The following is a 15,255-nucleotide window of genomic DNA, read 5'->3' on the forward strand; positions in this document are numbered from 1 at the left end:
ACTGCCAAGTCCCAGCAGAGTAAAATTACACAGACTGTGATATTCAAGTTACTATTGCTGTATAATAAATATTGCTGGACCCTTGGACCACGCACATGCCACTGTTCACATGATTTGTAATGGGGCTGCATTATTATTATCGTTATTATTAGTAGTAGTAGTATCAATCCAGCACATGTGGTTATAGACACATTGATGATTTCCATACACAAAATACATTGCCGGTTTGATTTTTTTTTTTTTCCTCCACACCTTCTTTACCAAAACTGCACAGGAGCAAGCGTTTACAGACCACTGCTTAAAGAAATGTAAAAATAAAACCAAACAAAAAAAATTACCATCTTTCCACAGCACTTATCAAAGCACAACAGATGACCCTGTGTGTTGTCCAATGTGGCTATACTATCACTGAACGAGTCTGGTCATGTCACATCAGCAGGTTAATATTGAGGTAATACTGTTCACACTGGCGATTCCAGTAGCTGATCACGGGAGCTACACCAGCTCCGCCCCAACAATAAGAAATTCTTTTTAATGTTTTTCATTTTTCTTTACACACCTTGAGATCCAAATAAACTGACAGAATTATTCAGCCACGGATTTAGCTAGTCCTGAAAAAATATATAAATATATCAGCAGATACGTGAAAGTCAGAGGATGTTTCCAAAAAATAACAATAAAAATGCAGAGGTGGAACAGAGAATACTTTTGCGGTTGTTGTGAAATGAGACCAGTAATGCCCTGATAGTGTGTTTATAAAAAAAGAAAAAAGAAAAAGAAAATACGATCTTTTTTCGGCAACTGCGTGTGTACAAGAATATTTACAAGAATCTGCCTCTTTTCTTTTTACGTCAGTATCAACATTGTAACAACTGGTCAGGTTCAGTTTTCTTTTTTTTTGTTGTTGTTTTTAAAGTTAAAAAGAAAAAAAAAATCTCCACAGACAACAGAGGCCTAAAAAGAGGCAATAAAATATCTCAACTACTAAAACACAATTAAAATACATAAAACACAACTTGATATACATGTAGAAAAAGCCTGAGGTACTTGTCAGAATATCTGAGGTCAGTCTGGAGGAGTAAGCAGCTGAGGGCTTACCCGGTCGGGGAGAAAAAAAAAAAAAAAGAGCAATAACACCACATTAACAGAATATTAGCCTCACATAATATCATTAGCGTTATATCAACAAAGAATACATGTACATCTACAAATCCTTGAGTATCCTGGAATAGTCACAGCAGCATAACGGACATTCAATGTATGGTATTTTGTGTTATGGTACAACTATGGCATTGCATTTGAGACAAAGGCAACCATTCGAGCTCTCCTTGCATGACGTACAGTGACTGAGGTATCTATGGACCAGTGTCCAACTGAGTCTATTGAACAAACACCCATGAGCACTGGAAAAAAAAAACAAAAAAAAAACAACAAAGAAACAGACGTGTTGCTTACTCAAGTATGGCCCTCCCATGGATTAAAACCCAAATATCTGTCCATAGCTTTTACTTTAAAAAAGACTCTGTCCTTTTCTCTCTCTCTCTCTCTCTCTCTCTCTCTCTCTCTCTCTCGCTCTCTCTCACACGCACACACGCACACACACAGTTAAAAATCAAGAAAATGTAACATTGCAACTCCAGGCAGCATCCGTCAATGCCCCTGGCACTGGCTAAGGAGTAACTCTGGATTTCTACAATGACTAAACATAAAAATCCAGGAACATGTCCATGATAGCTAGCTGGATAACTTGGCTCTCGACTTTGAGAAAATGTTCCAAAGAGGCCTACTGGATACCTGAGAGGTAGTTCCCCAAGGGGGTGGGGGACGACAAGACGCTTGTCCCCAGTCTTCCGAAGTCCAGCCCGACTGCTGAGCTCCCCCGTCCTAGCTCCTTCTCCAAGACGGAGCACGTGCGCTCCAATTATTATTAGAATTATTTGTTTGATCTTCTTCTCTTCCCCTTCAGAGGCGTTCACAGTTTGATACACAAGGGAGCACTTTTAAGTGGAGAAGCCTCGGCCCCCTGAGGAAGATGAACACATTTTGTCTAACAGTCTCATGTTTTCCTCCGAGGTGTGCAGCACGTTGTCCGAGGTTTGGAGCAAAAAAAAAAAGAAGGCGAAGAAAAAAAAAAAAGGTTCATTTAATTTGGCCGTTACACAATGTTGACCAAGGTGGGGAAGTGTCGAACACAATTCTGAGAGGTAACAAAAACAGGCTAACACAAGGGAAGTGCGTGAGGTAACGACAACAGGAGGGATCCAACAAAAGGGGTTGTCAGGTGAGCCCGCTGTTTGTTACCTTAAAAAAAAAAAAAAAAAAGAAACTACAGCAGATGGATGTGTTCATAAGATCCGACTAAAAAAACTCTGAAGATAAAACTAATACATAAAAATAACAGTGTAGTGATAAAGCAGCAGCTGCATTCATGTTGCTTGTTGTTTGTTTTATGCTTTTAAATACGATGGAACCCACACAGAGTTTGGATTTAAAATGCTGGATTTGAAACAAGAAAAAAAAAAAAAAAGATTCGGGAGCTCAGGTGAAGGATGGCGTCACCCGTTCAGGTGCTGGACTCTTTGGGAGGTAGGTCCTCATTGGTGAGAGATGTTACAATGGAGCCGGGGCTGTCTGAGGTAGTGCTGCTAATTGTCCGGGCGATCTGACTGATGCGCTCCTCCACACAACCTGCAGACAGCCGCGCCTCGGCGTCGTGGTCCCAGCATTCCTCGATGGTTTCGCTCATCTGGCTCAGACCCTGCGGAGGCAGAAACAAGGCTGACTTACATCTCAAACTTCCATTACCGAGGTGGGATATTTGCGCATCCACGCGGAATACACGGGGAAATGAACCCCCAGCAGAAGCGTGACCTCTAATGACCATGTCGTGCACGGTGGAAATGGAAATGTGTGCATGACATCCTGGGGGGAGAAATTCTTCCGACGTTGCTCACCGGATGCTTGAGCCAGCAGTCCTTAATGACTGGACGCATCTTCTTGTGCACAACCACATCCTGCAGGTCCTCCAGGGAGGGATGCTGGCCGATTTCGTCCTCAAACGGCAGCATGTACTCGCCCAGAGTGACTGGAAGACGACGGAGAAAATGAGACGCGTCACACGAGGCCGATAGTGGAAACCTCACATGCATGTTCAACGATCGACCCGGTTCGGATGGTTGCTCCCACAATAAAAAAAGTACCATCGTTTGTTAAGTTAGCCGGTGGCACTGTGACCTTCCACCTGCCAAGCGGCATTTCCGCACTGTCTGACTCACCCTCGGCCTCCGAGCAGCGAGACACCAGCTCCCACAGCACCAAGCCCATGGCGTACATGTCTATCCTCAGGAAGGAGTCCCGCTGGAAGTTGATGGCTCCCTCTAGCACCTCTGGAGCCATGTAGCGCCTCGTACCCACCTGACGACACAAGTGCATTCAGCAAACACATGACTCGCGTCGTCGCAGGGAAACACTTGTGTGGAGTGCAATTGAGTTAATTGCAGCCGCCGGTGCAGAAAATCAGGCCACATATATTTTTCGCCGGACAACCTGGGTGGGGTACAATTGAGCACTATGTAACAATAGCAACGTTAGCAATAACTAAGCAACACCAGGGCCACTTGATTGTATACCGTGTCGTTTGACAGCCAGAGGAGGAGATTCACAGTTAATTGTGCCGCAAACACTTTGCGCTTGTGCTCATGCATGAGACGTATCGCAGCCAAGCGCACCTCCTCCAACCGTGGCAAGGGCCAAGAAAGTGTAACCATGCTGAAGCACAGTAAGGAGCAATCACTTGGTCAAGTGAACCATACTTATGGTCTTAAGGGTGTTTGGGCACAGTGCGGATTACCTAATGTCCGTGATTTACCCACAAACATTATTTCACTCATTTGCTACTCACCAATTCAAGGACAGAGATAATTCTACCAAATGGATGGAAATGGTAACAAAGAAGTTGGACTAACTTTTCTGCTCCGACTACAATACACTGAATATTGGAGCTAAAGCATTGAGTTAAGGATGCAGTCAAATGACACATCTTGGATCTCCCATCCACAGTAACTATTTACTCTTGCTACAACAGGCATTCATTAGTAGGATTTTCTTTTTCCGTCTGTGACAGTCAGCAGCCTCGGCGGTCACATACCTGGCCATGGGTATCTCCTGGAGGTTTCCCAGGTTCAAATCGTACAGCAAGTCCAAAGTCTCCGATAACTGCTGTCAAATCATCACGTACCAGGACGTTTTTGCTCTTGAAGTCCCTGGAAAATTTCAGCACAAATCCATTGGTGAGCTGTATTTTGTTTTTTTTATCTTTTAATTGCAATAAAAAGGCAGGGCTAATCAAGCCTTTCTCTCAATCTAACGTCACCAGTCTGTTAAGATTTTGATCTCCTCTACCTGTGTGCAATGGTGGGTTTGGGACCCTCCCCCTTGTAGTTGGAGATGTCTTCGTGGAGGTAAGCCAAACCTCGGGACATGGTCTCTGCTACATGACACAGCTCGCTCCAGGTCAAAGTGTTACCCTTCAGGTGGTCTGTCAATGAGCCCTGCAGGCACATCAAAGAGCAGAATCCAGATAAGCCTACGGACTGACCCGACCGTTAGACCGGAATAGAGCATTTCTCTTGTCTCAGGTTAAACACGGGTACAGAATGGTTAAATAGCAGAATCCAAAAAAACACCAGCAGGATCAAATGTTCCCCTGCACACAGAGTTGGTAGACATTTTCATCAGTGTCAATGCAGACTTCTATAAAGCAACTGAGAACTTGGTGGTTTACTGCAACAACAGTGACCTGAAGCTCACAATATTGGTTGGATTTCTGTGGCGGAGACGTTTTGGGTTTATTCCATGAGCTCTTGCTGAAGCTCCAATAATGCACTAAATGTCAACTAAGGACACCTTCTGTTCCAAAATAATAGTGCCACGATCCCTCCAAAAAAAACCAAAAAAAAAAACCACTGAGATCCTTTTCCTCATTAGCAGCCTCAGAAAATATTGTTATAAGGATGAGAATGTTTTTTTTTTCTCAGAATGAAATAAAAAAAAAAACGTTCCATGCCAAAGTGGCTTACGCCTTATTCAAATAACAGACACAAATGCCTTAAAGAGAAGAAAAGCAATCAGAGAGATGACACGTGAACCAATACCTGGGACTGAATGTGCCCAGAAGACGAGCCTCGTGATTTGACTCAAATTGAATTCTACTTGCTATTTGCAGCTATGCTGATTATTGTTCAAGCCTCCTAATGTTCTCTTGCTAAACAGATAAATGAACTGGGTGTTCAGGCCATCTCGCTGGCTTTCCATCATGAGGCATTATCTCAGGAGCACTCGCTGCTATTTTGAGGTCGGGCAACAAAACAAACTGTACATGTAATTCTTGTCAGCACAAAGCGCAACACCTTTAAGGTATACAAGGCAGTACAGAGCTGCCATAAGTAATAAGTTCTCTTTAATAAAAACCTCTTCTGCTGGGGTAAACAAAAGCCGATATTGGAAAATATGCCCTGCTGTCCTCGTGAACATAAAAGGTCCTTTACCTTAATATGACTCCACTATATGAAGGATGAATATACAGTATAGGCGCTTAAGTGCTCACCCGCTCGTGAAACTCTGTGATGAGCCACAGCTCCGCCTCCAGGTTGCTTCCGTGCTTCTCGGCGGCGATGTAACGCAGGAGGTTTTCGTGCCGCATCCCCGGTGTCACAAATATATCCCGCTCGTTCTGCCACGACTGCTTATCCTGCACGGAGCGGACAGTTGTGTTCAGGTCAGGCAGTGTCAAAGGTGATGCTTCCATCGTTATGCTACATGAATCAGCAATGCCAAATATACAGATTTTTTTCCCTTTTTGTTCAGAATTTCAGATACTTTTAACCACCCAAAACAAAATTAAAGAAAACTAGCACAACTTATTTGATAATATAAGTTTTCTTTTAAAAATAAATGAGAGGGGGGGCATTTTTTCCACACAGAACAATATATCCACTAATCCAGGTGACCAAAATAATCATCAGAATTAAAGATTAAAAGGGCCTTTGACTGAAGATCATTTAGTTGCAATACCTTGAACACATACACATAAGTCGAGACTAAACCTAGTTGACATACCTGAACAGGGAAGATCTTCACTGCCACATATTCACTCATCAACTGGGCCTTCCACACACAACCGAAGCGCCCCCTGGCTTTGACTTCCAGCAGCTGCAGGGGCTTGAGGCCCACCAAGGGCGACGGAGGAGCAGGTCCTGGGTCCTGAATGAGAAGACCGAGAGAGAACGTCAGATCTCGGCCAAGGAGGCTAAAATCTCCTTCAAGGTGATACAGGGGTGGAGATAAAGGGCTTCACATCGATAACAATAATAATGATGATGATAATAATATTATCACTTCACATAAAATGAATTATCTTAAAGTGTTTTCCACTGGATAAAAACATTAAAAAAAACAAAAAAAACAAAACACTGAGAAAGTATTTAAAATGAAAAACCGCTCGGTCCAAGGCACAAATGAGACTACAACATCAGATATAAAATAATGTTAAGGACTGAAGAAAATCAAATTACTAAAGCAAGAAATAATAGACATCTAGCTTCAAGGATGGAGCAATCCTGACTCGGAAGTCACATTTTAAGACAACGTATGAAAAGAAGATTAAGGAGATTAGTGCAGGAAAACCTGCAGTCTAAGGCCCTTTTTACACAGATGGTGTGAGGCGGCTTTCACCCTAATTGTAGCCGCCTGGCTGTTCTGTACGAGTGTTAGGGAGCGCGAGTTGATGCTGCAATCAGCTGCTGCTGGGGTAGTAACCCAGGGGCTAAGTTTTCATGACGTGCTGTAAAAACTAGAGGAAAGGTCTGCTAGCTGCTGACGCTCCGAGCGGAGACGGAAACGCGTCATCGTGTTTGTTTGCGGCCGTTGGGGTTTTTTTTTGCAGCGCATTTGAGTGCGTTTTCATTTCAGTGCTGTGGACGCGGACGTTTTGGCTCTCCGTGTGTGGATAAAAGGGCTTAAGACTGGAGTGTCACCTCGCTCAGGTCCACGTGGCCGTAGGGAGGCTTGCGGTGGCGGTACATCCACAGGGCCAGAACCAGCGCCAGGGAGAGGACGCAGAGAGGGAGCAGGGAGTACACCAGCACGTTCAGCATGGACGGGACTCGAGGGGGAGGCCGGATTTTCACTGCAGAAGAGAGACGTTAGCAGCAAGCCGGCGTTACGACATGACAGATGCTAGTATCTCCATGCACTTCATCACATGCTGTAATTGCTTCATGACATCTTGTGTGTATGCTGTGACTAAATGTGTGCAACAGGGAGCAGTATTGAGTCCCAGTGTGTATCACTGTTTTTTTTTCTCAATCACTACAATAGCACAGGCAAGACTAATCTTCACGGCGACTAATTGGATAGGAGCTCTCTCTCTCACTCCGTACATACATATATATATATATTTCTTTTTTTCCATCTCCTTTCATTATCTTGCGCTGCATGTGGGATGCGTTTGTGGCTCACCTCGGTTGCCGCTGCCAATCAAGTCAGGAAGGTGGGTGAATCGCTCGTTGCAGTAGTTGCCCTCGCAGCAGCAGAAGAAGACCTGAGGGTTTTCCTCCATGGAGACGCACTCTTGTCTAAAAACGGTAGATGACACAACCAAGTTATTGCTTTGCGGAGCCGGCGTCGACACCGGAGACGTGTCGAGGGCACGGTGACAAGATGACGTCGCGGCAGCGACGAGCCGAGTGGAATGGCTGTGCCGTTCCTCTGCAGCAGTCTTTGATTTGAGCACCATCGTCCTTGTCGTTGAGACTTTAATACACTGTCTCTTAGGGATGTTACAGCAAGCATTTAGTGATAGCACAAGTACTCACACCAAGCAGTTCAATATGTGCGTTCATGCAGTTTTGGAACAGGAATGGAAGAGTGAGTGACAAGTTTTACACTACGTTAACTGTGGGGTTTTTTTTTTGTTTGGTTGAGTTTTTTTTTTTTTTTTTTGGATCACTCTGAAAATGTGAAGCATATCTAAACAATTGTTTACTGTAATTCAAACAGGGTAGCTAAAATACAGAAAGAAAAAGCAAACTGAATCAATCATTTTTTGAATTTACTGTGGAACAATTTAAGCAACTATTAGGAATAAAAACTTACAAGATGGATAGAATGAGTTAACTCTATCAACATTGTGACTGACCAATCGATATTCAGCTATAAATCAGCTGGTGGTTACAAAAAAGAAGAAAAAAATCAGATGCGACAAAGCTAATCAATTCATTTTAATATTTAGTGCTCTCTTTTTGCCTTCTTATGTCTGGTTTTGAAGCCATGGATTTTGCCATGCAGTTAGTTTCTGGTGTCTTAGAGCGCCCGAGTCTGAGGCTTTGGAACAAGTAGGGGTTAGGCTACACTCACAACAAACTGATGGAGCGACATAAGCCAGCATTGTTGCACGGTGGGGGAAGGGGGTGTCCTCATATAATTAGCATAAAAAGGAGCCACTGACTTCTAGTTGGCCGTCTGGCTTGCTGGTGTTAGCATAGGTCACTGAGTGGTTAGCAGTCTGATATGAACAATGAAGACGTTTAGCCGCACAACTAAACCACAATATTCTGGACTGTAAAAAATAAACCATGCTGTTAATAAAATAAAAACTGAAAGTCAAATATTTAAGATATATCCACCAGTTTTTTTTTTTTTTTTTTTTTTTTGCCTTATCCCTAATTTACAAATAGGGAATTCTGCTCATGTTTGCTATGCTTGTGATCAGCCCCAAAAGTCCTGCCCAGCTACAAAACTATATTATACCAATAAATGACATGAACACATCACAAGGGTTTAACAGCAAACTGGTTTAGGCTTGAACTACCATCCATTGTCACCCATTGACAAGCATAAAACCTCCTGTTAGCCTGGCCTCACGCTACATACTTTGTATGTTTCGCCACAACCGCAGCAACAAAACCAACTGGCAAGACTCCATTTAAACATGAGGATACCTTAACTGTAAAACACAAGCAAAATGGCCAGTACAGCTGAATTGGTGCACTGTAACTCATTAAAAAGGAACAAGCAAGTTGACAGTGCCACTATGTTAATATGCAGTTTCACTTAAAAGTTGTATATCCTGAATTTGTTGTGCGTAGTATCGTTAAAGATCTGGTTCAACTTGTGCATTTGTCGCGCCTACCTCTTTGTGGAGCTTTTTTTTTTTTTTTTTTTATTAAATCAAAGATATTTTTTCCCGAAACTCAATGTACACTACCTGCAGGTTTAATTAAAGCTAGAGACACTTCTGACCCAGGACATTTCCCCTGAAACTGTCTTTTCATACGTGTGTTGACCCAGAATTTGTAACTCTAGCTTATAGGCCACTAAAAATGAGCACACCTTACCTTAGTTAAACAGTGTTTTTAAATCAAAACAGTTATCATTACTATTTGAAAGTGAAGCATGTTTTTCATCTTTATGTTGGTTAATGGCTGATTCTTTAAGCAAACGCAGATGTGGGTTATGGTCCAATAATGCTCAGTTTTCAGTGGCAACCTCTCTTGAGGCGGCAAAGCAACTCAAAACACTGCGTCCTGACTATCTTGGGCGTCAAAGTTAAAGGGGCCAAACACATTCCAGGTGAGTGGTTTTCAATCCTCCTCCCATGCAAACAACTCCGGCTGGCCCGTTCAAAAAAGCTGTTTGCGCGGACAAAAAGAACGTCATCCAAACACGTCAAATTAAATATTCTGAAGCAATATGAAGATGGTTTGTGTCAATCAGATTCCAAACAGCATCGCAGCCAAACACACAGGCAGAGGCACAATTTCTTCTTTTCCCTGGCATTTCCAATCAACCTCTACTCTGTTATTTAATATGTTCCTGTGTAGTCTCATGCACAAGCAGCACATTTCCACACGTAATCATCCAATCGCATGGTTTATTTCCCTCTAATAAAAATCATTTTAATCAGACTGAAACTTTCTTCATGTCAGCGGACACCAAGCTCCAGCCAAGAACACGTTGGTTGCTGAGCATTGGCCAAGCATGTTGATGGCTTCGCTCAATATCTCCGTGTTTTGCTGTAGCGTAAGCGGACTTGTTCCGCTGAGTGTGCATTCGCATAACCCTGGATTGAATAATTTACACACGACAAGACTGCATTGTTTATGCTGCGTTTGCATTTGCACAAGTCGACATGGCTCCATAGCTCACGAACAGCACTCATCACCTGGACGGGCTTAGACACAACACATGTTGAAGGTTTGAAACAAATGGCCGACTGAGTAAATACAAACTGTGTTTTTTCATGACATTTTTCCAAAGTTAAAACTGAGAAGACATTTACTTTGCGGCCCGCCTCTTGTGCAGAGTGAAACCAGTCCCCTATATGTATGGATGAGTACGTTTGCTTGTGTTCATATGCGCCGTGTGTTGAGAATTATGCAGACAGATCGCTGTAAAAATCCCCTTAATGCACAAATCAAACAGAACCGAGGTAATCTGGCCCCAGTCTCTGAAATGCCACCCCCAAAAAATTCTAAATAAAATTCAACATATTCCTTTGATCAAATTCAGAAACAAAAATATGATCACCTTTTAATCAACACTGATAAAACGTAGAAAAATAAACAGATACTGCACAAATTGTACTGCTTTGATGGCGTTTCTTCACACTAGAAATCAGTCTGCATGTCCCGTGGCACTTTTATCTGAATTAGTACATCCCTGAATATAACCCAGGTCTATTATACGATGGTGTGAATGCATGAGTGAATCCGGCCACTTGGTGCAGACATTTGAGTTTAACCTTCTGCCAGACACCGAAAACATGAATGCAAATCCTGGGCGAGCGAGGGACCTCGTTCAGTGACCCCACCTGTCATAGCAGTTGAAGTCGTCCAGCCAGCAGCCTTTCTTCACCAGCTTGATGGTCCCTGAGGAGTTGAGCCAGGAGGCGTAACAGTGCAGTCGCTTGTCCTTTTCAACCTCGCAGCGCTCGAAGCCGCTCTGGTTGGTCCGTTCCGTGCGCCAGTTATCATTGTAGTAGACACACTCCCGGGTCTCCGCTTCGCCGAGACTGTACCCTGAGATGGACAGAAGGCCCCAGTCAGCTCACATCGTAATGAATTGAAAGTAAGCGGAGGAAACGTGGACATGTGGTGTGGGTTGTGCTCCGTGCCACAAAGCAACATCCGAGAGCACAGCCTCTATCATCACGCTGGCATGAGGCCAAGTTTGGGAGGTCCTCATAGTAAAAAGGCAGAGCCTCCGGGCTCAAATTTGTTACTCAATTGTAGTTCTGCATAATCCCATTCCAGAATATTTTTTTTTGGTCGTTGCAAAGAGTAAGGAGCAAAAAGATTGAATTTAATTTAAAAAAAAAAACAATAGCATGCCCTAATGTGGCACTGACACACTAGCATACTACTGTTTTAGATAAGCACTTTTGCACTGAATATGACACATCTGGACCAGGCAGATAAGAGCTTCGTCTTTACTGGCTTCGACTGTCAGGGAATACGTTCCCCTATCAAGCCATGTGCAACAATGGCCATCAGCCTCCTGCACTATTCCTAATTGGAAAGGGTTTTGTCTGTTAATCATCATTTTTGTCACATTTACAGCCGGATGCACTTGGAAGACGCGTTCCGATGAACACACCAGGGCAGATAACGCACACTGCTCCGACATTCATGTCTAATCTTTGTTCACAGGAAAAAATAGTGTGTGTCTCTTTAAATCCATGCCTATAGGAGGCTGCCCATCCCCCAGCGTTACCCCCACCAACCCATCACACACACACACACACACACACACACACACACACACACTGGCAGGGAGGGGGAGGGAGAGAGCACCAGGCACTTGCACATGCATGCATTTGTCCAGGCCGCATACAATGGATTTGACCAAATCCTAAAGGGATGCATGCAAACGCCAATAAAAGAAAAGAAAATTAAAAAAAAAAATATATATATATATATATATATATATATATATATATATCGCTCGTTATCGAGGATGCGATGGAAAGGGGGCGGGCGGGTGTGTAAAAAGGAAGAGACACACACATAGCAGAGATGTTCAACGCTCTCCACTGAGCCGAGATGGCATTTCTGATATCTCTGGTCACATGATCCGGGAGGACTTTTACTACAAGATCATTCCCCAACCCCCTCCCTCTGTCACTTAGCGAGGCTTACACCACAACAAGGCAAATTCTGGCAGAAGCTGCTTTACTACTATTCACCCCGAGTCCTAATCTGTAAAAGCACAAGGCATCAACCAACCGCGGCACTATTTGACGCACGGGAGGCAGCTCAGCTGTGTTCCCCCAGTGAACATTTGATCAGAGTTCGAGGAAAACGCTGAAATAAAGGCGCTGGGCGCTCGAGGGGGGCGTGTGAGGGGGGGGGGGTGAAACTGCATTGTTTAAATAAGGGGTATCTAAACAGTTGGGGTGGTGGGTGGGCAAAGTGGCGTTCACTTGCACACAAGATAAATAAATAAATGCCCTAACAAAAGAATAACAATGCTGCTGCTGCTGCTCTATTTCACGTGGCCAAGTGGCAAGACGTGTAGCAGTAAGCACACGCCTGGGTGAAAGAGCGGACCTCGGACAAACAGCCGCCGTCGGTTCAAATCAAACGCCGATGTTTTACGTAAAAGGGGGTGGTGGTGGTGGGGGTAGAAAGTGTCTTTTTTTTTTCCTTCTTCTTCCGAGGGCTCCTGCTCGGGCTGTGACCACAAGACACGAGTCCAGACCTGAGACGTAGCCTATATAGTGTTTCATGATGTTGGTGCAGCTGCTGCCTTCTATTCCTGCCACCGGGACGCAACAGTTTCAAATTAGGATTCAATAAATAAAAGGGGATTTCTAAACGCGCGACAAGAACCTTAGCGTGGCGTTTTCCATACGGTTTTTCCACGCTAGGAAGAAAAAAAAAAGTGGTAGCTTTTGTTTCGCTGGTATGTTGGGTTGGAGTGGGGTGGGGTGTGGGGGGTAGTGCCGCTCAACAGGGGGAACGATAAGGGATCTTAGTCATAAACGGAGGAAAATCCTTGAAACTAAACAAATACTATGCAGCAACAAAGTTAATCCAGCAAACAAACGCACCACAAGAAAAGAAAAGAGGGGGGTGGGGGGGGGAACGCGTCCGCCTCGGGACGACCGACTCGAGGTGGGAACGAGAGGGGGGAAAAAAACAACAGTTGCAAATTCGCCACCGACAACATATCCGCTTACCTGCGCATAAAGTTCCCAGAAGAAGTGAACAAGTCAGCCATGAAAAAGACATGTTCCGCGTCAAATACGGGGCAGAAATTTCTCCCACTTTCCGTCGCGAACATTAAAAGTCAGCTTGTCAAAAACATCAGTCCAGGATCAAAACGACCACAGGCCTCCGGTCCCTCCGCAGCCTAACCACCACCACAGCGCGTGTCAATAGCCGCGACGCTGCAACAATGTTGCGAGAGGAGATAGGAGCGATTAATTGACTGCCACGCTGTTAGTCCGCTAATAGGTGCGGCATTTCGCGTGCCGAGTGTGTCCAAAAGCCTGATGGGAAGCCGTCGAAGCCCGCGAGACTGAAGCCCGGTGGTCTTTTTTCCGAGGTTATTCAGTTGAACACTAGCACCGCTGCATCGGGAGGTCGGTCGGGGTTTACATGCATGTTACTGATCTGTGTCCAAAATGGCTTCTAAATGGGGAATGGGCTGCAAACAGGGAAACCCGGATGTGTAAACACAAAGAGGGGAATTCAGGCAGCCAGCGAGTGACCTTAACACGACACCGTCCGCTCATAACGCTCGGAAATTACGCGATTTGTGTTTCGCATCGACGGCTTTTTGTTTCTTTGTTCGATTATTATGAGCGACACGCAGGGAGGTGTTCAGGTATTGGCAGAGAACGCGTTTTTATTACGTTTTACGTTAATCGCGGCTCTAGCTTTGAGCACTTTTTCTATGGTAACACTTTTCCCCATTTAGCCCATTTTTTTTATTTTTTTTTTAAAGAAAGCTGTGACTTTCTGTATTTTCTCAAGGTCTCAAATTGAAGGAACTGTAGAAAAATGCGTATTAAAAAAAAAAAAAAACATCTTAGTCAACACACACAAACAAACGCACACTTTAGTTAACTCTTACAATTGTTACAATGATTATACATACACACACAATAATTATTTATGAGACTCCACATAAACTAAAATATATTAAAATGATTTTCTTCTATCTGAATGATCATTTATGCATTAGCAGTGGTGCTAAAAATAGCTGACCCAATTTGGAGAAACAGGATACAATAAATGCTGCTTAAAATGTATTCACAACAGATATTCATTCTGTTGGCAGACACAGTGTTTAAATATACAATGTATCTCACATGGTGGACAAGACATTGAGCCAGCCCACAGGTCAGCTTTATTGTCAAGACTTCAACAATATACAGTGATGAGAGGGTTTTAATATATTCAATATTATTTAAATATAATAGTATAGTTACTCACTGTGAAGGACCAAATAATCTGAGAGTCTTTCAACTAATTGTGTTTTTCTGGCAACAGACAATAGTCAAAACTGTTTCCTTCAAGGCTGTGAAGGTTCTCAGTTGTGCAGGTCATTGTAGTACTTGACTAGACGTTCTGCCTCACATTCAAGAGCCTTCTTCAGTTCAGTTTCTGACAGAAGCCTTGCGAATGAGAGCTGAAACATCTTCAAGATTGCTAAAACCAGTTCAGTTGCCTTAACTTATTTAAATTGTAAAGGTTCATTTGCAGTATTTTTTTTCTTTACCAAGTAATTGGATGAGCCTCTCCTTTGTGACACACCCACTCACAAAGAAACAATCACCTCCATTAGGGCGAGCAATTGTCGCTCATCTGTGACATAAATTACATGTCTGTGATAATAAAATGGCAGGGAAAATAGTTTTTGCCTCGTAACATTTTGGATAGACTCTTTCTACACCGAAGCCATATGTGGGATAATAAGTCCTCATCAGTGTAGGAAAATCAACAGTGTGACATTGTTAGAGTGCCATTTAGCCAGCCTCCACATCTCTTTCTTGTCTTTGACATTCAGACTAATGGCATACTTGGGCCAATCCCAGCAGCAGATGGCTCAGGAATGGGGTTGGTCTATAGGTAATCGGCCCTAAACTAGCGCCACCAAATGTAACCCAAGACAAAGCATTTGCTCATTAAACTATCCTGTATTGACCTCGTAACTCAATTGGGGCCTCGGGTGAAACCATGTAAAGAT

General features: G+C 43.6%; 1 protein-coding gene across 1 annotated transcript; it reads right to left on the reverse strand.

Moving 5' to 3' along the window:
- Positions 1-2,103: 2,103 nt before the first annotated feature.
- Positions 2,104-13,732, reverse strand: LOC142885483 (activin receptor type-2B-like). Its single transcript, XM_076021964.1, has 11 exons — positions 13,241-13,732; positions 10,871-11,078; positions 7,519-7,634; positions 7,035-7,186; positions 6,118-6,261; positions 5,606-5,749; positions 4,402-4,550; positions 4,148-4,262; positions 3,276-3,414; positions 2,955-3,085; positions 2,104-2,758 (listed from the first exon to the last, which is right to left on the reverse strand). Exons 1-11 carry the CDS (start codon positions 13,290-13,292, stop codon positions 2,564-2,566), a joined length of 1,545 nt encoding a protein of 514 aa, XP_075878079.1. The 5' UTR covers positions 13,293-13,732; the 3' UTR covers positions 2,104-2,563.
- Between the last annotated feature and the right edge of the window lie 1,523 nt (positions 13,733-15,255).

This window comes from Nelusetta ayraudi, unplaced genomic scaffold, assembly GCF_046127955.1.
Source record: "Nelusetta ayraudi isolate G7.1 ecotype Tasmania unplaced genomic scaffold, CSIRO-AGI_Nayr_v1 ptg000011l, whole genome shotgun sequence".
Lineage (NCBI taxonomy): Eukaryota > Metazoa > Chordata > Actinopteri > Tetraodontiformes > Monacanthidae > Nelusetta > Nelusetta ayraudi.

Excerpts from the sequence above, each read along its gene's own strand:
- LOC142885483 (XM_076021964.1), bottom strand. The coding sequence starts at position 13,292 with ATGTCTTTTTCATGGCTGACTTGTTCACTTCTTCTGGGAACTTTATGC. Across the intron at positions 4,551-5,605 it reads TCACAGAGTTTCACGAGCGG|GGCTCATTGACAGACCACCT; the intron begins GTGAGCACTTAA and ends ATGTGCCTGCAG. Across the intron at positions 3,415-4,147 it reads CAGGAGATACCCATGGCCAG|GTGGGTACGAGGCGCTACAT; the intron begins GTATGTGACCGC and ends TTGTGTCGTCAG.